Source organism: Peromyscus eremicus, chromosome 2 (assembly GCF_949786415.1).
Source record: "Peromyscus eremicus chromosome 2, PerEre_H2_v1, whole genome shotgun sequence".
Lineage (NCBI taxonomy): Eukaryota > Metazoa > Chordata > Mammalia > Rodentia > Cricetidae > Peromyscus > Peromyscus eremicus.
The window spans coordinates 156,728,913-156,751,498 of record NC_081417.1 but is presented as its reverse complement, the minus strand read 5'-3'; the positions used below and the strand labels follow the sequence as shown (position 1 = coordinate 156,751,498).

General features: G+C 47.3%; 1 protein-coding gene across 1 annotated transcript in view; it reads right to left on the bottom strand.

Moving 5' to 3' along the window:
- Positions 1–942: 942 nt before the first annotated feature.
- Positions 943–22,586, bottom strand: part of Mtor (mechanistic target of rapamycin kinase) — a 114,939-nt gene continuing 93,295 nt past the window's right edge. Inside the window, exons 40-58 of the mRNA XM_059255372.1 lie at positions 22,354–22,454; positions 21,789–21,885; positions 21,347–21,445; positions 20,943–21,065; positions 20,628–20,810; positions 19,754–19,888; positions 19,346–19,520; positions 16,332–16,467; positions 15,210–15,357; positions 13,949–14,071; positions 12,642–12,724; positions 10,543–10,615; positions 10,098–10,172; positions 9,706–9,841; positions 8,880–8,945; positions 6,488–6,568; positions 6,162–6,242; positions 2,456–2,561; positions 943–1,847 (exon numbers count right to left, since the gene is read on the bottom strand). Coding sequence (XP_059111355.1) covers positions 1,832–1,847; positions 2,456–2,561; positions 6,162–6,242; positions 6,488–6,568; positions 8,880–8,945; positions 9,706–9,841; positions 10,098–10,172; positions 10,543–10,615; positions 12,642–12,724; positions 13,949–14,071; positions 15,210–15,357; positions 16,332–16,467; positions 19,346–19,520; positions 19,754–19,888; positions 20,628–20,810; positions 20,943–21,065; positions 21,347–21,445; positions 21,789–21,885; positions 22,354–22,454 — 2,037 coding nt within the window. The 3' untranslated portion in view covers positions 943–1,831. The remainder of the gene's footprint in view (positions 1,848–2,455; positions 2,562–6,161; positions 6,243–6,487; positions 6,569–8,879; positions 8,946–9,705; positions 9,842–10,097; positions 10,173–10,542; positions 10,616–12,641; positions 12,725–13,948; positions 14,072–15,209; positions 15,358–16,331; positions 16,468–19,345; positions 19,521–19,753; positions 19,889–20,627; positions 20,811–20,942; positions 21,066–21,346; positions 21,446–21,788; positions 21,886–22,353; positions 22,455–22,586) is intronic.

Genomic DNA, 22,586 nt, shown 5'->3' with positions numbered 1-22,586 from the left:
ACTAGCTCTGTAGACCAGGCTGACCGAGATCTCAGAGATCCGCCTGCCTCTGCCTCCCAAGTACTGGGATCAAAAGCATGCGCCACCACTGCGGGCTGATGGCGGTTTTAATCACAGTTAAAGTTAGCTTTTTTCTGCTGGCATGGTGGTTCGGGTCACTAATCCCAGGACTGAGAACTAAGAGGTGGGCCTGCCTCAGCCTCCCAAGTCCTGGGACTAAATAAAGGTGTGCAAAACCACACTTGGACTGGATTTTTCCAATTTAAAGTTAAAAAAAAAAAATGGGTGGGAAGAAAAAAGAGACGTCTCAGCAATTACGAACACTCGTTTTTTTTTTCTAGAGGATCACAGCACTCAGTCCTGAGGTTCATAACCACCTGCAAGTCAAGCTCTCAGGGAGCAGAGGACTTCATCTGGTCGACATAGGCACCTGCACACGTGTCATACAGATACAGACATAGATATACATATGTAACTAAAAATGACCTGTGTGTGTGTATATATATTTGCTTTTTCAAGACAGGGTTTCTCTGTGTAGCCCTGGCTGTCCTGGAACTCAAGAGATCCAAGCCTGCCTCTGCTTCCCTATCTTGGCCTCTCTAGAACTGGAATGTAACGATGTAGGCTCCTGTGCCTGGATCTTTTTTTTTGGTTTTTTCGAGACAGGGTTTCTCTGTGTGTTTTGGTGCCTGTCCTGGATCTCGATCTGTAGACCAGGCTGGCCTTGAACTCACAGAGATCCGCCTGGCTCTGCCTCCCATATGCTGGGATCAAAGGCATGTGCCACCACCGCCAGGCAGATCCCTTTTTCTTTGTGCGATGTTGGGAACCAAACCCTGGGCCAGTGACTGTTAGCTAGTGGCCTACCACTGAGTTGTATCCCTAGCGTAGTGACAGAATTTACAAAATAATTATGAATAAAAAGCCAGTCATATACATAAATGTTTTTAAAATTCTGATGTCATTTATTGGCACAAAAATTACTCAGATACAATATGGTGTCTAGACACGTGGCTTTACTTTATACTTTGTGTATTTAATTGGATATTTACTTTGCTCATAATTCCCGACCTGTTCTAGTGTGTCTATCCCTCTGTGATCAGCACCTCTACAACAGCACTTGTGTTCTGAGCTCCTGCTCCAAACACAATGTACTCATCCCTCATCAAACACAGGGATGGGTGCAGGCCATCTGCACTGGGATCCTTGGCGCACCTGCTCACACATGGTGGCCAGGCATCTGAGCAATCTTCCCTCCTGGAAGGTCAGGTCTTGTGATTTCAGCAGAAGACAGATCTTCTCACCCACTTTGGCCCATTCTGCAAAGGTTGCCACTGAGGTCCAGGGACTGGTGAGGTAACAGGATGGGTGGAGTGCTGAAGTCTGCATCCTTGTGTTGGAGGCCCTGGTCAGTGTTCTCTAGGCCCCGGCATTCCTGACTGTGCTGAGTCCACTGTCCCTGGGATGAGAGGATGGACTAGATATTTCTGTCAGCAAATGCTTGTGATCAGTTCTCTTGTAAGCTAAGTCAAAACCCGTATTTCTCAGTTACGAATCTTCTGTTCCCCCCCCACATCAAAGGCTTGGTTTCTGTAGGATTACTGTGTTTCATTGTCCGGGAACTGAATCAAGCCTTGTGTTTCTGACAGTGTCTTTTCAACAGCAGCTAGGAGGTTGGTTCAAACCAACTTTGAATATACAGTAGTTCTTTTCATATACATTTCAAAATATTTAACAAAGTCCAACTTTATGACCTTGGAATCGGTCCACTGGAAGCACATACCAAGGTACAAAAGTCTCTGAGGAGATGCTGTGGTTTGCCAGGCTCCGGTTACCAGAAGGGACACCTAGAAAGGTGGACAGTAAAGGCAGTCAGTCATCAGAGCTCTTCCAAGCTTTCTCTAGTGCAGAGGGCAGGTCTGAGCCCCTGGGACTCAGTCAACATCTCCAGTCCAGGGCTAATGCCCTGAGGTCCCTAAGAGACAGTTCTGCCCCTCTCTCAAATTTCTGCCCGGACACTCCAGGATTATCAATCTTTCTTTTCACTGTTCTCTCTTTAGTCACTGGCTTTTCCTGTGCCCTTCTGCACTTCTGGAGTGAACAAAAATCCAAAAGACCTACAGACAAATAAGGCACCTTTCCCATTCTAAACCATAGCTCTTAAAGCAGTTTTAACTTCCAAACACAGATCTACATTTCTCAGTTTTCTCCTGTTAGACAAGGAGCATTCTCAGAGACCACAAACTTCTAAACTAGAGACATGAGCCCATAACTGTCCTATATGGTCACTCCATCAAATCATCTTTTTATGTCTCGGTTTGAGCCTTCACGTGGGTTGAGACAGGGTTCCACCACTGTAGCCCTGTTGGCCTGGAACTTAAGAGATCCAGCTGCCTCGTATCCCCAGTGCTGGGACTAAAGGCATGTGCCACCACACTTGGCCAGTGAAGCTTACCACCCAATGTAGCACTGGCAGAGGTTTTCATGGGATGTTGCTTGCTTGATAAGCAGCTCCACTTGGGTTGGAACATCCAAGGTGTCGTCATGAGAGAAATCCCGACCTAGGATGCAGAAACAGACACTGTCATCTGAACCTGGTATCAGCACATCCCATGTTGCTGTGTGGCTCCACTGTCTATGCAGCCACAGGAAGTCAACTCTCACTGGAGCAGGAAGGACAGACAACACCCGCACTGAGAAATTCGCTTCTTTGTCATCTGCTGCCACATGGGTCTCTTAATATAGACCCAGTTCAAAGACAGTGATGACGTCAGAGATATGGCTAATGGAGCTATTCCAAAATATGATCTGAAAAGCGATCAAGGCCATTCAACTTGAATTCCAGAAGCTCCCATCAGTGTTTCCACCGGACAGTTAAGATCTTGGCCTCACAAAGACTCTGCAGCCCGGCCAGCCAATGTGGCTTCTTCGATAACCTGCCTGACTTTTTTTTTTTTTTTTTTTAATTTTTTATTTGGTTTTTCGAGACAGGGTTTCTCTGTAGCTTTGGAGACTATCCTGGAACTCACCTTGTAGACCCGGCTGGCCTTGAACTCACAAAGATCCAGATGGATCTCTGCCTCCCAAGTACTGGGACTAAAGGCATGCGCCACCACCACGAGGCTATCCTGCCTGGTTTTTTGTTTGTAAAGATTTTTAAATTCCCGTATGTCTGTATGTGTACCATGTGTGTGCCCCCGGAGGTCAGAAGATGGTATCAGATCCCTGGAGCTATAGTCACTGATGGTCATGAACCACCATATGGGGGCTGGGAATCATGGGATAACATGCTCTTAACCACAGAGCCATCTCTCCAGGCCCAACTTGCCCCTTTTTATTTTCTTTTAAGACAGGGAAAGTGCTGGGCGGTGGTGGCGCACACCTTTAATCCCAGCACTCGGAAGGCAGAGGCAGGCGGATCTCTGTGAGTTCAAGGCCAGCTTGGGTTACAGAGTGAGTTCTAGGAAAGGTGCCAAAGCTGCACGGAGAAGAAAAAAGACAGGGGAAGTATTTTGTTGTTACTGTTTTTTGAGAGCGATCTTCTGTAGCCTGAGCTGGCCTGAATTATGTAGCTGAGGCTGGTCTTGAATGCCTGATCCTCCTGACTTTCCAACTTCAGGGATTATAGTAGATGTGTAGCACTGTCACCAGTTTCTCCCCCCACTCCTTCCCTTCCTTGTCTTGGAATTCACTGCCGAGCCCAGCCTGGCTTCTCTTTCTCAGCACTCCTCCTGCCTCGTCCTCCTACTGGGATTGCAGGTGTGAGCCACTACCCCTAGCTGGCAGGGTGCCTTTGGTACCACAAGGAGGACTAACTGTTAAAGTCTTCCCGTCTCCACAAATGCCAGAGCTTCTCCACTTCTCACCCTGGCCAGACACCCTCACCTCCTAGGTTTCAGTTTTGGGCCCGAGGCTGTGTTGGGCAGTGTGCAGACTGATTTATTTCCATCAATTCCCTCTTCCCCCACAGCCCAGGAATTCTTTCCTTTCTCTGACCACCCTGCCCTGCCCTTCTGGACCATGAACCAGTTCTCATAGTGGATCTCAGCATCGCAGACTTCTGTCCACAGAAGACTCTACTTGTCACTTGGTCCTCTCCTCTCTGCGGAAGCTGCTTAAGAACTTGCCACATCTCGCTGGGTGATGGTGGCGCACGCCTTTAATCCCAGCACTGGGGAGGCAGAGCCAGGCAGATCTCTGTGAGTTTGAGGCCAGCCTGGGCTACCAAGTGAGTTCCAGGAAAGGCGCAAAGCTACACAGAGAAACCCTGTCTCGAAAAACTAAAAACTAAAAAAAAAAAAAACTTGCCACATGCCATTCTCTTCGACAGCTTCAGTCTGGTCACGGGGCTCCACACAGATGGGCACCAGTGTCTTGGAGTCATGTCTTATGCATTAACAGCAGTCTTTGTGGGTTTTTCTATTTTCGGGTGGTACTGGGACTCTAAGTTAGTTTTGTGAATGTCAGGCAAGAACTTTACCACTGAGCTACAGCCCTAGGCCAACCTTGGGTTTGCCCTCCTCAGGATCTCTTTCATCTGAGGTCTTTACTACATCAATGGTTGTCCTGCCTGGATACTAGAGCACCTGCAGGCCCTCCTGATGCAGGGTCTACCCAGCCAGCACAGGGAGTATTTACAACACAGGAACTCAGGCTTCTTTCCTCTCCACTCAGCCTAATTGCCTCTGGTGCTTTTCCACTGGCCTCGGGATATAGGATGTGAGCCTAAGGCCCTGGTCCAGCTCCCTTCACATACTTGGTTTTCCCTCGGGCAGAATGCCAGCTCTAGGATCTCCTTTCTTGCCATCACTCTCAACAAAGGGTTCTGCTCCTTCTGCCTAGCGTCCACCTAGTTAACTCCTTGTGCAGGTTTGAGGGAGAATGGTTCTCACAGGCTCATCTATTTGAATACTTGGTCCATCGCTGGTGAAACTGTTTGGGAAGGATTAGGAGGTGTGGTGGTACTGGGGGAGGTGTGTCACTGGAGCTGGACTTTGAGGTTCAAAAGCCCATGAGGCTCTCTCTGCCTCAGGGTTGTGGAACAAGAAGTAAGCTCTCGGCTACTGCTCAGGCACCATGCTTGCCTGCTTGTTGCTGTGCTCACCACAATGGTCATGGGCTCTAACTAACCACCCAAAGCTGTCAGCTCCAAATAAATGCTTTCTTTCTTTTTTCTTTTTCCAGAGCTGAAGACCGAACCCAGGGCCTTGCACTTGCTAGGCAAGTGCTCTACCACTGAGCTAAATCCCCAACCCAATAAATGCTTTCTTTATGAGTTGTCTTGGTCATGGTGTCTTATTACCAACAATAGAAAAGTAACTAATATACTCCTCTTGTAAACTTGAACTCCAGTTATTTCCTTAGGAAACTTTTCTGGAATTTCCAAATTAAATTAAACCCTTCCATCCCAAGGCACCATAGCCTTGGATAACTCTCCTCCCTCCCTTTAGTGGCAGTGTCCCCCTTAGATTCTGGGCCCTGAGAAGCCGGGGAAGCTGTGTGTTTCTACCACTGTGGTTCCTTTAGCATCCAGCACAAACGAGTACTTGATTAACCGCCTCTGCTTACAAAAACGACCGGCTGACGCCCAGTGCCTGGCATCCTACGTTTCCTACGATGTTCACATGGAGACGTGAGTTCAGAGGTCACACAGTGAGTGAGTGTGGAACAGGGTCTATGGCTTTCTGGCTCCCACCGGCTCCCACTCTCCATGTAATAATCCACTGAACAGAAGAAAGACGATGACCGTGGGTTGGCTGCTTCTTTGCAACATCAAACGTGGCTCCTCTTCCACGCTTCCACTGCAGGCCAAGTGGTCAGGCACCCTCCAGTAGCTCACCATGAGGCCAGTAACTTGCCCCTGGAGGTGGCTGGTTCTGGAATCCACCCAGATTTCCAAAAGAGCCTCCCTCATCCCCAGAGCTAATGAGGTTAAGAGATGTCAAGGGATATTAAAGGGTCTTCAGCAAGAAGAGCCGGAGGGGGAATGGGGGTGGGGGTAGGGGTGGGGGTGCTCCACTGCTGCCTTGAAGCCACTTAAGAGCCGCATGGAATTGAATCCCAGGAAGTGTATGGAATTGAATCCCAGGAAGTGGCCTGGCCACCCACTGAGAGGGCACTCTCCTCTTCAGGTGTCTGTCCCTTTAACCCCAAACACTCACCAGTAAGCTTGTCTCGAACCCTGTTAATAATCTGAATAGCTTTCTTGTTTAAGGCTTCTGGTTTCACCAAACCATCTCCAACTGAAAGACACAAGAGTAGAAGCAACAGGTCCAAGGCTGCCCTGCTTTTGCGAAACACCTGTGAGTGTGAGCAACCCTGTGCATGCGTCTCTGTCTTCAGCACACAATGCGGAGTTCACAAACCCTTTCCTCTCAAAGGCAGCATTGTGACTTGCCCTGTCAACTCCCTTTCTGGCTCAGGGTTCAGTATGCCTGCTGTCTGTACAGTGAGCTAGTCCCTGCCGCAGTTCCTCAGAGGGACTTACTGAAAGAATGAATGGATTCTGGCACCGTGGTCCCTGTTTTCTTATGGGCTGGTTCTCCAAGTTCTACGCCATCCAAAATTTCTAGGAAAAAAAAAAAAATCAACCAGTAGACGATTCAAATACTAAGAAATCATTATTTTCTAATTCTTTTTTTTTTTTTTTTTTTGAGAGGTCTCAGGTATTGGAGGCTGTCCTTGAACTTCCCATGTAGGTAAAGATTACCTCACATTGCTGGTCTTCATGCCTCAACCTCCCAAGTGCTGGGATTAGAGGCATGTGCCACAATGCCTGGCTGTCACTCTTGAAATTTTTTTTTTAAAGAATTATTTATTTATTATGTATACAGTGTTCTGCCTGCAGGCCAGAAGAGGGCACCAGATCCCATTACAGATGGTTGTGAGCCACCATGTGGTTGCTGGGAATTGAACTAAGGACCCCAGGAAGAGCAGCCAGTGCTCTTAACCTCTGAGCCATCTTCCCAGCCCAATTTTTTTTTTATTTCATTTTAAATTATGTGTACGTATATGTATGTGGGCATGCCCATGTAGGGTGTGGGTGCCTAAGGCCAGAGGAATTGGATCTTCCTGGAGCTGGAATTACAGACAGCTGTGATTGAGCTGACATGGGTGCTGGGAACCAAACTCAGGTCCTCTGGAAAAGCAATATGTACTCTTAACTGCTGAGCCAACTGTCCAAACCCTGTTATTCTTTTTTAAATAAAAATTATATTTATTTATGTGTATGTGAGTGCTGGAGGGAGTGAGCATATATGGGAGGTCAGAGAACAACTTTCAGGAACTGTTTCTCTCCTTCCACCATGGGCATCCAGGGCATTAATCTTAGGTGGCCAGGGTTGGCCATAGAACCTTCCTTAGCCACTGAGCTGTCCTGGGGATTAAACTCTGGGTTTCATTCATGTTAGGCAAGCACTTTCCTAAGCTACATCTTTAGCACTGACATCAGAAAAGAGTAACATGGTTGGAGGGATGGCTCAGTGGTTAAGAGCACTTGTAGCTCTTGTAGAAGACCTAGGTTTGATCCCATCACCCTCATGGTGGCTCACAATCATCTGTAATTCCAGTTCCAGGTGATCCAACACCTTCTTCTGGCTTCCTCCAGGCATTCATCAAATGTATAGACATACGTGCAGGCAAAACACCTATACACATATAAATAAAAAAAACAAAACAATGATTAAAGATTAAAAAAAAGACTAACATAAAGCAATTAGTTTCTAATTCTTTTTTTTTGTTGTTGTTGTTGTTTTGTTTTGTTTTGTTTTTTTGAGACAGGTTTCTCTGTGAAACAATCCTGGCTGTCCTGGACCTCATTCTGTAGACCAGGCTGGCCTCAAACTCACAGAGATACTTTTAAAAATTTACTATTTGTTACTATTATGTGTAACTGTAATTCATTCTTTCTTTCTTTCTTTCTCTCTTTCTCCCTTTCTTTCTTTCTTTCTTTCTTTCTTTCTTTCTTTCTTTCTTTCTTTCTTTCTTTCTTTTTTTTCAAGACAGGGTTTCTCTGTGAAGCTTTGGAGCCTGTCCTGGAACTAGCTCTGTAGACCAGGCTGGGCTCGAACTCACAGAGATCCACCTGCCTCTGCCTCCCGAGTGCTGGGATTAAAGGCATGTGCCACCACTGCCTAGCTATAAGTGTAATTCTTACTTGATAACTGTTTATGTTGTATATAATTTTACTATGTTAAAGTTGAAACCTTCCTTTTTAACTTGACAAAAAGGAGGAAATGTGGAATATTCTTTTACACTGTATGAATATATGTCACTGTGATTGGGTTATTAAAGGAGCTGACTGGCCAATAGCTGGAGAGGTAGAGGGTTAGGCGGGACTTGCAGACAAAAAGAGAGCTCGAAGAAAGGGGAGTCTCCAGGAGAGGCAGAGAGAAGCAAGATGGACTTGCTGTGTTGAAAAAAGGCACTGCAATGTGGCAGAGCGTAGATAAGAAATATGGGTTAACTTAAAATGTAAGAGCTAGTTAGTAACAAGCTTGAGGTATGTTCTGAGCATTCAAAATTTAAAATAAGTCTCAGTGTGGTTATTTGGGAACTGGTTGGTGGGACAGAAAAGTCAGCCTGCAATTGTGAATGTATGTATGATGTGTGTCAGGGAGGAGTGCATGACACAGCTCATATGTGGTCAGAAGACAAACTAATGGGTCAGTCTCTCCTTCTGCCTTTTACATGGGTTCTGGGAATCGAACTCAGGTCCCCAGGCTTGAGTGGCAAGCATCTTGACAGTCCCCTGCCCCCCCTTTTTTTCATACTGGGTCTCATAACCCAGGCTGGCCTCAAACTTGCTATGTAGGTAAGATGACCTCAAATACTCTGGATATAAAGGAATGGAGTCTGCCATCTTCCCTGGATGTACTCACCTACTGACTGGCCTGCAGAGTAGGAATCTGTCCTTGTTCGGGACCGCTTATTGCCTTTGGTATTTGCTAGGAAAAGAAAGTGTTATGAAGTACTTCAGACTGTGATTTTATTTTATTTTATTTATTTATTTATTTTTTTTTTAAAGATTTATTTATTTATTATGTATACAGCATGTATGACTGCAGGCCAGAAGAGGGCACCAGATCTCGTTAAAGGTGGTTGTGAGCCACCATGTGGTTGCTGGGAATTGAACTCAGGACCTCTGGAAGAACAGTCACTGCTCTTAACCTCTGAGCCATCTCTCCAGCCCCAGACTGTGATTTTAAAGAAACTTGGTTGAAAAGATATTTCCTTATGATTATAAAAACATAATTTTTTCAAAAGCTGTAATGCTGAATAGTGAACAAGATCTATCATTCAAAACCAAGTGAGAGAGCCAGGATCTGCAACCTAGATGCTCTCCACTGCAGACCTGACTTAGACAGGGTGAGTGCTGGTTTACTGACAGAGCACCAGAAGTTTCAAATCACAACTGTCCGTGTTTCTTACTAAAATCCTAGCTTCCTCACTCTGCAGCCCAACAAATTAAACCCATGAAGGTATAGTTTATCTAGAAAAACATCTTCATTAAACAGCTAAGCCTCGATTGGGAGCGTTCCATAGCTCATAAAAATACTTGAAATTCCTCTCTAGCCCCTAGAGCTGCTTTGTAATGTGTTTGGGACACATCCATATACACAAATATACACACATATACACTTATGTCAAATAGCCCAGGCTGGCTTAGAACATATAAAGAATTCATCCCACAGAGGTGAAACTCACTGTCCATTAGCCTCCAGTTCAGCAAAGGGTCGTAGACAAAGGCTTCCAGTACGGCCATGACACTGTCCTTGTGTTCCCGAAGCACTTCCATCACCGTGTGGCATGTGGTTCTGTAGTTGCCATCCAGACCGGTAACCTGCACAAGGGACAGAGCCACACAGCCAGTAGTTACTAACGGTGGCTCACTGGTGCCTTATGACCAAGGCAAGGGGGCAGGGGAGGGGGGGGGCTGTCACCCTCACACGGGCAAACCCAGGCCAGACACAGTAACAGAGATGGTTACAGAAACCACATGGGCACCTAGAGAGCTCTAACAAGCATGTCTGTCCTCAGAGAAGGGTATCACTGTGTTGGCTACATTTCAAATCAGTGTGTACCCAGGATCCACTCACCTCCATAGCATTGGTCAACATTCTTGTTAGTCTAAATGGAATCTTTTCTGGGAATTTCTCTCTGGTCATAGCCACCTATAGGGTCACGAAAGGAAAAGCCAAATCCACAGTTAGGTCATATCCTCTAGCGAAGGCCAGGTGAAGGTGGGTGGCTTCTCTTGACATCACGTGCACTGACTGACTGAATTCAGCGAGAGGGTGTTTATCACAGGGATTTGAAAGACGACTTAAGAAAACCAAAACAGGAACGAGAAAAAGGACAGGTGCTCACTGCCTAGCCTTGGCTAGCATGCAGCCAGAGGACAAGACATCCCTCTTCTCTGAGAGGGTGTGGGGAGAGTCTTTGCCCAAGGCGCTGAGAGGCTAAGGGGGGGAGGGTAAGGGAAGGCCTTTGGGGCTGGAGTTGCCCAAAGTGTCAGGAGGGTTAGCTTTCTGCAGCGTTCACCTCAAAGCAGTCCCCAAAGTCAATGTGCAGGATCTTTCCACTCAGCCGGTCCAGCATCAGGTTGGATGGGTGTCTGAGCGAGAGCAGGGAGGGAAGAATCAGTCCGGGGACAACTCCAGGCCAGGGGCTGGCAAAGGCCCACTCAGGCCAACCCAGTCCCCACCTGCCTGTGTGATTCAGGGTTTGTGGGAGCTAGCCTTACTCACTGGTTTCTGCACGGCTGAAAGCTGCTTTTTTTTGGGGGGGGGGCACAAAGGCAGAGAAGAGTGCTTGCAGCAGAGGCCACACAGCCCACAAAGCCTAATCTTGGGTCCCCAGGAAAACAGTTTCTGTCAAGAGTGGCCCAGCTCCGTCATTCATACCAAGCAGCTACCACAGAGGCTTGTCTGCTTGAACCTCTGGATCAGTCTAAGGCCTTAGTCGACAGTCCTTCTTCAAAGGCATTCTGCCAGGGTTTCACGTTTCAAAGTACTGCTTTCCAGAGCTCTGTATTTTGTTTTACATTGTGTGTGTGTGTGTGTGTGTGTGTGTGTGTGTGTGTGTGTGCGCGTGCGTGCACACCTGCACATGTACGCACCATGGCTCTTGATTGGCAGTTAGAGGACAACTCACAGGAGTTGACTCTCCCTTCTACCATGTGGGCTCCAGAGAGCAAACTCAGGTTGTCAGGTCCTGTGGTGTAAGCACATTCACCTGCGGAGCTAGCTCTCTGGCTTTTTTTTTTTTTTTTTAAAGACAGGGTCTCACTGTGTAGTTCTGGCTGTCCTAGATCTCACAGAGATCTGCCTGCCTCTGCCTCTTGAGTGCTGGAGTCAAGGGCTTGTCTACGGTGCCTTGATTGGCCTTGTTTTTTAAAGATGAGATCTCATTTTGCTTGCCAGGTTCATTTCAAATCTTAGGCTCAGGACCAATTAACAAAAAAGGATCTTAGGCTGAGGCAACATTCCTATCTCAGCTCCCAAGCACTGGGACTATAGGTGCACGCCTTAGAGCCTGGCTCTTAGCCCTGAGTTTTTATTTTGGAGGTAGGGGGCACAAAATGATTTTTTACTTAAGTAAATGTATGAGACACAATTCCAAAAGAAAAGCAGTAGACACCAAATAATCAGTTTTGTTTATGTTCTTGTTAGTCATTATCTGAACATTCCTTTTTTTTTTTTTTTTTTTTCTTTTTGGGTGGTCCTGCAGATCAAACTCCAGGCTTTGTATTAGCTACACAAGTGCTCTTCCATTGAGTCTTTTTTTTTTTTTTTAATTTTTAAAATTTTTTTTTTATGCCGAATGCTGTTTATTGAAGGAGGGAAGAGGTCTTAAACACAGGCTTACAGCACAATGGGAGAACCCCAGAGGGCAGAAGTTCGCTATAGATGTTTTACAATCTTGCATCTAAGCTGTTAACACCCATTATGCAGGATACACAGATAAGGAACTTCCCTTAAGCATTCAGGAGGGTGAAACCTGGCAGGGAATTAGCATAGGGAGGATATCAAGATCAAGGCCAGCAAGCAAGGCAACAGTTATCCAAAACGGGGTGGGGGTGGGGTGTGGGGGGTGTGGGAGGGCAGGGACCTACAGGTCCCCCTTTTACTAAAAAATGAGCTTCTGACTTGGGTTGCGTGGGACGTCAGCAGGTCACCTTACCCATCATGGAGAAGCCTGCCCAGGCCACAAAGGTGCTCTGTCTTAGGTTGGTGAGCGCCCCCCAGGCATTACCCATCTCTGAATACTCATTATCATACAGGCTCAATGGTTTCCACTGAGTCTTATCCCCAGCCCTGAATTATTGCTTTGGTTACTACACTTAGAGGTATATTTCGTATAATCTAAGGTTCTACTTTGGTTGGTTTCAATTATAGATGGAGAATAATCTGTCTTAGCACAGTGGTGATTGATGAGTTTGTTAAATCAATAAATCACTTTGGTGAGCCCTCCCTGCTGTAGGCACAATCACCCTACTTCTCGATAAAACTATGCGTTCTCACCCTTTGAAAAATAAAAGTTATTTATTCAATGGTCATGTCATTTCACTAGAAAACAAAATGAAACTATTCAAAACAACTGGAGAAAGAGACTTAAAGACACAAATTATATGCACTCACCTGTCTCCCAGGCCTAAAATGTATCCAACCATTGACATGACGGCTAAGGAGCGGGTATAGTTGGTTCTGCGGTCAAACCACACCTATAACACAAGTGCACACGTGAATCAGCATTCCATAAGTCAGTAGTTTCAACATAGACAGTCCAGGAGAGCTGTTCTTAGATTCTACCATAACCAGTTAGAATGGATAATGGAACAAAGATCCCATTTATGATTATAAACTATGCCTCAAAATCAACTTTATGAGAAACGTGTTGTGTTTGGATGAATAAATGAGCCTTTCCTTAGGAACATGAAGATGTCAGTGAAAATATGCATTTCAGGATTTCCACTTGAGACTGAAGACAAACCATCTTTCCAAGTTGTTTGGTACATTTAATGTCATTCTAAAAAATGTCAACAGCATTGTTTCTGATACATCAGTACAATGGTCCTCAAATTTATGTGGTAGAAAACAAACACAGAACTAGCCAATGTGAAGAAGCTTGCATTAAATAGGCAGAGAGAGATGAGATGGCTCTAGAGTGAATCCCCGGGAGACTGGGATCAGTGTGTACGCAAGGCAGTCTCTTAGGAGTAGGGAAGGGTCGATGTTCTGAAAAACAGTGAGCTAGTAGCTGACCATTACACACATTTAAAAAACTATATTTATTGATTTGCATATGTCAGGGAGGCAGGTGCATGTGCTACAGTACTCATGAAGTCAGGGGACAACTTGTGTGAGTTGGTTCTCTTCTTCTATCATGTGGGTACCAGGGACTGAAGTCAACTTGTTAGAGAGTGAATTAACCTGCCAAGCTATCTCTCCAGTCCAGACTGATTTATTTATATGTGTGTGAGTGTTTTGCCTGCACGTATGTCTGTGCACCACTTCTATGCCTGATGCCTGTGACGGCCAGGAGGATGTTGGATGCCTGGAACTGGAGTTAGAGACAGTTGTGAGATGCAATGTGAGTTCTGGGAACTTAAGTGAGGTCCTCTGCAAGAGGAGCCAGTGCTGTTAACCACTGAACAGTATCTCTAGTACTCTCTCCCCCATCTCCCAAGACAGGATCTCATATATAGCTCAGATAGTCTTCAAATTCTCTATGTAGTAAAGGATGGACTTAAATTCATGGTGATCCTCCTGCCTCAGTCTCCAAAATGCTGGGTTTATAGGCATGAACCATCATTCTCAATTTAATCAGGTTTCAGAAAGCTTTTTGTGAAAATTCCTCAGCTAATCACAACAAAAATGAGTCTACTCCTGTCAAATGTGGGTGTCTGTGGTGGTGGTGGGAATGCCTGCAGAGCCCCGGGCCATACCTCTGAGCTGGGGCTTTTCAGCCACAGTAGCTTGGCCAGGTCATCCCCAGCTGTGTTGTTGACGGCATGCTCAAACACCTCCACTTTCTGCATCAGAGTCAGGTGGTCATAGTCAGGAGCCATCTGAATCAGGACATAATCAGTCAGTGAGAGAGGAGCTCACAACAGCCAGCCCACATTTAGGAGAACAGGCTGAGGCCAGGCAGAGCTGGGTTCTGATTTCACCAGCAATGCCAACAGAGAAAGGAAATAACATGGGAAAGGGAAAAAACAATGTGGTGGCTATTTTTTTTGTTAAGACAAGGTCTTATTATGTAGCCCTGGTTGTCCTGAAATTTGTTATGTAGACCAGACTGGTCTTGAACTCACAGAGATCTACTTGCTTCTGCCTTCCCAATGCTAGGATTAAAGTCATGAATCACTATGCCCAGCACTTTTTTTTTTTTAGACAGGGTTTCTCTGTGTAGCTTTGCACCTTTCCTGGAACTCACTCTGTAGACCAGGCTGGCCTTGAACTCAAAGAGATCTGCCTGCCTCTGCCTCCCAAGTGCTGAGATTAAAGTGTCACTCACTGCCTGACAACTTTTATAATTAAAAAAAATGTATTATTATTTTGTATGCATGTGGAGGTCAGAGGAAAATTTCTGGGAGCTGCTTCTCTCTTTTCATTGTGGTTCTGGGGCCACCAGGCGGGCCTGCACAGCAGGCCCCTTCCCCCGCTGAGCCTTCCTGCCCGCCCTCCTCCTTTGTGGCCCTCCTTTGTTTCTCAGCGTTTATCTGCTCTATCAGTTACTTCATTAAGCCTTTTCCACAGTGATTCCCTGGACAGCTTTCTCAGTGGTACTCCACTGTTGTGGGACATGTGTACACTGTGTGAACATATACTGCTGTGACTGGGGTAATAAACAGCTGACCGGCCAATAGCTAGGCAGGAGGGACTTCAGGGCAGAGAGAGAACTCTGGAAAGAAGAAGGTGGAGTCGCCAGTCAGACAGGGAGGAATCAGCATGAGCAGTACGGAGAGATGAGGTCACAAGCCACACAACAAAATGTAGATAAAAATAAATGGGTTAATTTAAGTTATAAGAGCTAGTGGGAAAAACCTAAGCTAAGGCTGAGCTTTCATAATAAGTCTCTGTGTCATTATTTGTGAGCTGGAGGCCCCAAGAAAAATCCGACCACAACCTACCTGATAGGTGTGGGTACCCTGGAGTGTGGGTACACATGAGGGTCAAGGGCATTGACATGATGGTGGCACGTACCCGCAGCATGATGCGATGCTCGATGTTCAGGAGGATCTTCTTCTTCTCCCTGTAGTCCCGGATGAGGGCATGCAGGGTGTCACAGTGGGGGACCCAGCCAATGAGGCCTGAGTTGGTAGACAGAGGGATGACTGCGTATCTCTGGATGCTGGTGGCCACAGGGAAGGAGAGTCATTGCACAGTGAACACAAGCACACCTCTGATCAGCTTAGGACACACAATGCCTTTGCTGAGCTCCCTGCTGCCTCTGTGAAGAAGGCACTCCAGAAGATGCCATGGAAGCCACAGTGGTCCTCAACTTAGCTCATAAATTTATCAAATGACTACTTATAGAGCTAGAGTAACTTCAGTGGAACAGCCATGGGCTGAGAGGCAGAGACACAGCAGGAAGTGTTTTGCTGGCTTTGGTCCCAGGGGAACATCACATTTGTGGACTTGAGTCTAATCTTCGAGGCACTACCTTCTGAGTTCTTTGAGTTCACTAAAGGCATTGCACAATGGGAGCACACCAAAAAGTCTGGAGGATCTTCCTGTGTTGGGCACCTTGGTGGTCCTTGCCAGATACTTTAATTGAATGTTAGTTTTGTTTTGCTTTTTTTTTTGAAACTGGGTCTTTCTATGCAGCCCTGGTTGGTCTGGAACCTGTTAGACCAGGCTTGCAGCAATCCTCCTGCTCCTGCCTGTTTCCTAAGTGCTGGGATTACAGGAGTGTGCCACCATACTGAGAGGGATTTCTTTTTCACAACAGTTCAGGTTGGCCTTAAGCTCTCTATGTAGACTAGGCTAGCTTTGAATTTTTTTTTTGGGGGGTGGGGGCGCGGGCGTTGTTTTGAAACAGGGTTTCTCTGGGTAGCTTTGGAGCCTGTCCTGGAACTCACTTTGTAGACCAGGCTGGCCTCAAACTCACAGAAATCCGCCTGCCTCTGCCTCTCAAGTGCTGGGATTAGCTTTGAATTCTGATCCTTGTGCCTCTACCTCCCAAGCTCTAGGATTACAGGCATGTGCCACCAGACCTAGCTCAGGCACCTAATTTTAAACTTTGTGAAGACACATGATTCCATGGACGGCATAGGATGGAATGGGAAGGGCCCTGAGAGCTCCGCCTCTCAGTGTTCTGCATACCTGAGGTTTTTCCGAAGAGAAGTGGGGTCGTTGGCCAGGAGCGTGTTCACCAGGCCAAAGAGCTGCATCACTCGCTCATCCTGCCGCAGGTCTTCGTGGCCTTTCAGGAGGAAAACAAACTCGTGCCCATTGCTGCCTGCAAGAAACAGGGGGAGCAACTGAAATGGGTCAGAGCTGCTCACATTACTATCCAACACCACCAGCTAGCCCAAGGTGCTGCGGAATCCTCTCCCCTTCCTAGTCATACTGTCCCTACAGACAAGCGCATCTGTACCCTTGAACTGAGGGAAAGAACAGCTCTGCTTTCAGTGGTCTCCAACAACCAATGCTGCTCTAATTAAAACAAGAACTGTTTCATGAGGACTGAGAATGACTGCGTGTTGAGAGCCTATAGGTTCCCTGTTCTCCATTCCACTCTGTCCTTTCCTGACTCCTCCAGGCCAGTCACTTGGGCCCCCTAGTGAAGTAGGCCCAATGGGAGAACCAGCAGGGTGCCAGGAAACATGAAGAGGTCAGGGGATTTGCCCATAGCTGGCTGGGCAAGTAGGTCTGGGGTGGAGAGGGAGGAGGAGCCTCACTGCTAAGAGTTCCTTCTTAAGCTTCTCTTTTCTTAAAGAGACAGGGTCTCATGTAGCCCATTCTGACCTTGAACTTGTAGTAATCCTCCTGCCCCTGCCTCCTGAGTGCTCGGATTATAAGTGTGTGCCACCATGCCTGGTTTATATAGTCCTATAGGTCTATATAAAGCAGAGCCAGGAGGATCTCTGTGAGTTCGAGGCCAGCCTGGTCTACAGAGAGAGATCCAGGACAGGCACCAAAACTACACAGAGAAACCCTGTCTTGAAAAACCAAAAAAAAAAAAAAAAAAAAAAAAAAAAAAGAAAAAAAGAGTGAGAAAGGAAGCCAGGGATAGTGGTGAATGCCTTTAATCCCAGCATTCTGGAGGCAGAGGTAAGCAGATCTTGAGTGTTCGAGGCCAACCTGGTCTACATCATGAGTTTCAGGACTCATAGGGCTGGCTACATAGTGAGACCCTGTGTTGAAAAAAAAAATCCATGAATGAATGAATGAATGAATGAATGAATAAACAAACAAACAAACAAACAAATAAATAAATGCAAGGAAGGATGTGAGAGCAGTCTGGCTGAGGCATCTGCCACTCCACTGATCCCAGGGCTGGTTTGGTTGGTCTCGCTGGCTAGGCAGGTGTCCCTGTCCTCTATCACTGCTCCATGTATCTGTCTCTCAAAGCTACTCACTCCGTCAAAGAGGAGCAGCCGTGCTCCCCACTAGACCCTCCACACAGGCTCTCAGGAGTGGGGACCAGACAGGCAGCTCATCAGCAGAGTGCTTGCTGTGCATGGAGAGATGGCTCAGTAGTTAAGAGAACTGACTGCTCTTCAGAGGACCAGGTTCAGTTCCCAGCGCCCACATGGCAGCTCACAACCATCCACAACTCGTTCCTGGGGACCCAACATCCTCTGCTGGCCTTTGTAGCCATGAATTTGGTACAGAGACATACATACAGGCAAAATATCCATATACATTAAAGAGGGGGAATGGTGGGGGGTGGGGAGAGAGAGTGCTGAGTAATCATGATGAACTGGAGGCCCCATCCCAGAGCCCACATAACCAGCCAGGTGTCCTGTAACCCTACTTCCAAGTGGAACAGAGACAGGAGGATTGCTGGGACTTACTTGCTTTCAGCTTAGCTGAGAAAATGAGAGTCCCAGAGCCCGATATTCAGGCAGAGATCCTATTTTAAAAAGGAACTGGCAGAAAGTGATAGATACTTGATACCCTCTTCTATTTTCATTTGACATGCGCGCGCACGCACACACACACACACGCGCGCGCACACACACACACACACACACACACACACACACTCACACAGAGTGAGGAAGCCAGGCCTGTCTGCAATACAAGTACTTGGAAGGCAAAGGAAGGATTGCCTCAAGTTTGTGGCTAGCCTGTGCTACACAGTAAGTACAGGGCAGCCAGGAATACAGAATGAGATCCTGCTTCAACACCCTTCTCGATTCCCTAAAAGGGCAAGAGACCTCCCAGAGCCTGCAGAGCTCTTGGGCCTCCCTTAACGGGTCCAGGTTGGCAGCACTCTGCTCCTAAAGAAATCCCAGAGGCAGCTTCACATTGACATGGTCTACTGTGAGAACTCAAGTTCAGCACGCTCGTTATAGACGATGATGGTAAACTAGGAACGTTCCAGAGCACAAAAGCTCTGTCTTCAAAACAGCTTATCATGTTCCATGTTTGCCTCAGATGACCTTGGCACCATCGGTTTCCCATACCTTCCCACCACAACCAAACGATCAGACAAGGGTGATGATCTGCTGCTTCACTTCAACAAGGAAGGTGCTGGGCAAACAAGGAGTCTTAGAAGACGTAACAGGAGGAGATTTGTTGTGGAATATTATTTTAAGGGCTGTTACTTTTGTTTATGTTGCATTTGCTTAACTCCGTGAAGCTGTGTTACTGTGCCTGTGTGAAACACCTGATGGTCTAATAGAAAGAGCTGAATGGCCAATAGCAAGGCAGGAGAAAGGACAGGCGGGGCTGGCAGGCAGAGAGAATTAATAGAAGGAGAAATCTGGGAGGAAAAGGAAAAGGAGAAGTAGCCAGAGAAGGAGGAGGATTCCAGGGGCCAGCCACACAGCCACACAGCAAGCCGCGGAGTAAGAGTAAGACTTATAGAAGTAAGAGAAAAGCCCAGAGGCAAAAGATAGATGGGATAATTTAAAGTTAAGGAAAGCTGGCAAGAAACAGGCCAAGCTAAGGCCAGGCATTTTTAATTAAGAATAAGCCTCCATGTGTGATTTATTTGGGAGCTGGGTGGCGGGCCCTCTAAAAGAGTAAAAACAACAACAACAGAGATTCACTGTCCTCCCTCTCTCTTCTGACAGAGATGGGGGCTGCAGCAGGTGAAATGGCAGGCAATCACTTCAGAAGAAAGGGAACTTAGGCAGGGCAGAGGAGGTGTGCTTGGTCCTTACCCATCAGGGTCAACTTCCGGGGTCTCTGCTTTGACGTGATGACTTGCAAAGATGGGGCAATGGACTGAATGCGAATGATTGGCTGGTTGGGGTCATATGTTCCTGGCACAGCCAATTCAAGGTCCCGGCACATCAGAAGTTTTGGGGAAACATACTGCAGCTCCAGGGATGTAAGCTGTGAATAGTAAGGAAAGGATTTAGACTTCTGCCTCGCAAGGGGAACTGAAGTATAATTTAAGTATTTTCCTTTTATTAAATAGCAACAAGGAATTGCTTATCCTAAAGTCTTCAGCACAAGTGAAGCCAGATGCAGAGGACGAGCCCAGGAGCTCACAAGGCACTCCGCTGACAGACAACCCAATGGCAATGATTGCCTGCCATTTCACCTTGGGAGCCTCAAGAGCCTACCTGGGGTAACTGCTTGGAGATCCGTCTGAACACGTGATAATAGAGGTCCCAGGCTTGGGTGAGGTCCTTGACATTGCCTGATTTCATGTACTTCCTGCACCACTCTTGTGCCTCCATTAAATCTCGACCATATGCCTGAGGGGGAAAGCAGGACACAGTTTCAAGTTACCCAAGTGGCCATGACCCTAGGAGACTCAATCCCCAAGCCGACCACACAGACCCCTAGGGTGCCCGAGGAGGTGTGAAGGTACCAGGAGGGAACGGCCTAGCAGCAGAGGAAATAAGATGACCCCTGGAGGAATTCCAGTTCAAAGTTCAGTGGCTGAAGGAGCGGCCTGGTGGGGCAGTGCTTGCCCGTCATGTGTGAGACCCTGGGTTTGATCCTGCCCCCCAACATGTCAAGAAAATGACAATAATTTAAAGGGCTAGAGAGATAGCTCAGTGCATTGGCTATTCTTCCGGGTCTTGAGTTCAATTTCCAGCACCCACATGGAGGCTCACAACATCCACAACTGTACCCATGGGAACAGATGCCCTCTTCTAGTGTACATAGATACAGACAAAACACTCATATACATAAATAAATAAAGCTTAAAAAAAAAAGCCAGTAATTTTTTTTTTTTAAAATATGGTCATTGCAACAACTACATTTCTAGTGTTTTGTTTTGCTTTGTTTTTCTGGGCATGAGTTCTAGGTCTAGGCGGGCCTTCAACTTGCAATTCTCTTGTACAGAGTATTGGGATTATGGTTTTCTACGCTGTGACCTCTGCTGGGTGCAACTTTTTTTTTTTTTTTTTTTGGGTGCAACTTTTAAGGGCAGTAGGAAGGTCAGAGGGGAAGCAGTCTGGTGAGGGGAGGAGAATGTCCCTGTACCTGATTAAAGGATGTTTCCTTCAGAGTCTGGGGGCCCCGCTCCATCATAGCATGCAGGGGCTCCAGCACCTCGAACATGCCTTTCACATTCCTCTCCCCAAAGTACAGGCGCGACGCCTCTTCCAGGCCCTCATGCCACATCTCGTGCCAGAGGATGGCTACTCGGATCAGCTCTTCACTCACCTGATCAGAGGGAGAAAGAAGGAAGGCCACAGGTAAGCTACCCTTGGGAGAGAAGGAGAGGGTGGTGGTGCCGCGCTGAGGGAGAGGAGCCATCACACAACACCCGTGGCTGCGGGCTCCTGACACACTCACCATCATGGCTTGCTGGACCAGGGTGTTACTGTGCTCACACATGTTCTTCAGGATCTTGTTGGCTGCGTTGTGACGGGCTGTTGTGGTAGACTTAGAAGCCACCGTCAGGGGATAGATGAGGGCCTAAAGCAAGCAGAGGAATACTTGCAAAGGACGACGTGTACAAGACCTGGTGTATTTTGAGGAGCATGGCAAAGAAGTGGTGAGGAGAGCATTAGCTGGTGGACATTAGGGAAGGGGCCACTGCACCGGGAGGGGAAGGCCCCTGCTCGCTGGACACTGCCAGCACTGGGTGATGCATTAGCTCCCAGTCCCACACTGTCTCTTGAGCAGCTTTAGGAAAGGTTAGCCACCAAACCAACCATCAGGGGTTTCATGAGAAAATGCTCAGGGTTGGCACGTACCTGGGGGTGGTACCGACCAATGTCGGTGAGAAGCTGGTGGATGAGCCGGCCCACCAAGGGTCTGGGCGTGTCAATTCTTGCAATGAGCTGAGGGATAACCTGGTATGGAGGAAGACACGATGCACAGCATGTGAGGCATAGGAAAGAAGACTGATTTTTTTTTTTTTTTTGTTTTGGAGACAAGGTCTCATGCAGCCTAGGCTTGTCATGACCCTTTTGCCTCAATCTCCCATGTGCTGGGATTTCAGGCATATGCTTTGATCTAGCAGGTCTCAGTTCCCTGGCACAAGCGAGGGAGAATATGTAGTCTGGACCATGGGACCAAGCTGTGCTTCTTTATAGCTTACAGCACAGGCTGCCTTACTACTGTGACCACTGGGGACTTCAAGAGCAGAAAAGCGGGAGAGGTTGTGACCCATCCTCATTGTCACCGGGTTCTCACCTGTAACCAAGTGTCAATCTGTATGGCCTTCACCCCTTCCACCAAGGCTTCATTGACATCTGGCCAATGACCATAATCAAACCACAAGGTGAGGACTCTGGGGAGACAGGAGAGAGTCAGAATTAGGTTTCCTAGCTTGTCTGCCTTTCACCTTTAAGGCTGACGGGTGGCAGAGCTTGTGAGGGATCGCTAAAGATCAGCCCAAGGTTTCATCCCAGGTCTGTCAGGGCCACTGAGGTACAAGCTCAGCTGCAGAGATGAGCTGGGCAGGGTCTGTACACATGGAAGGAGGTGCTGAGGGATTGGCACCAGTGAGGCTGGTGAGTCAGACCAGTCAGGCCCCAGGATGAACGGCAGGCAGCCTCCCCTTTCTCACTTCTCCTTCATCTCCATGGTTTCAGCCTCACGTGTGAGGCCTGGGCGGCTGTCGTGTCTCAAGGGACAGGAGAACAAAGGCCTGGGACTGTCCCGACCAGATGGGGAATACGAAGACACCAGATGGGTGGCTTTTATGTCCTGCCACTGATAAGGCCTTTCAGAGCAACACCCTCCCCTTACTCCGTACCTGAGTGTATCCTGGAGATTGTTGCCTCTTGACAAGGAGATAGAACGGAAGAAGCCTTGGACAGCTGGGACAGTGTACAACAAGAGGGTTTTGGACAAATCCTGTTGAAACACAAGTGTATTACTGACACTCTTGGTCTCAACTCTCTCATCTGTAAAGTGGGCACAGCTATACACTGATGGTGCCCGCCTCGGAGGGTAGTTAGGAGTGTGAGAACACTTATGCTTGGGAGC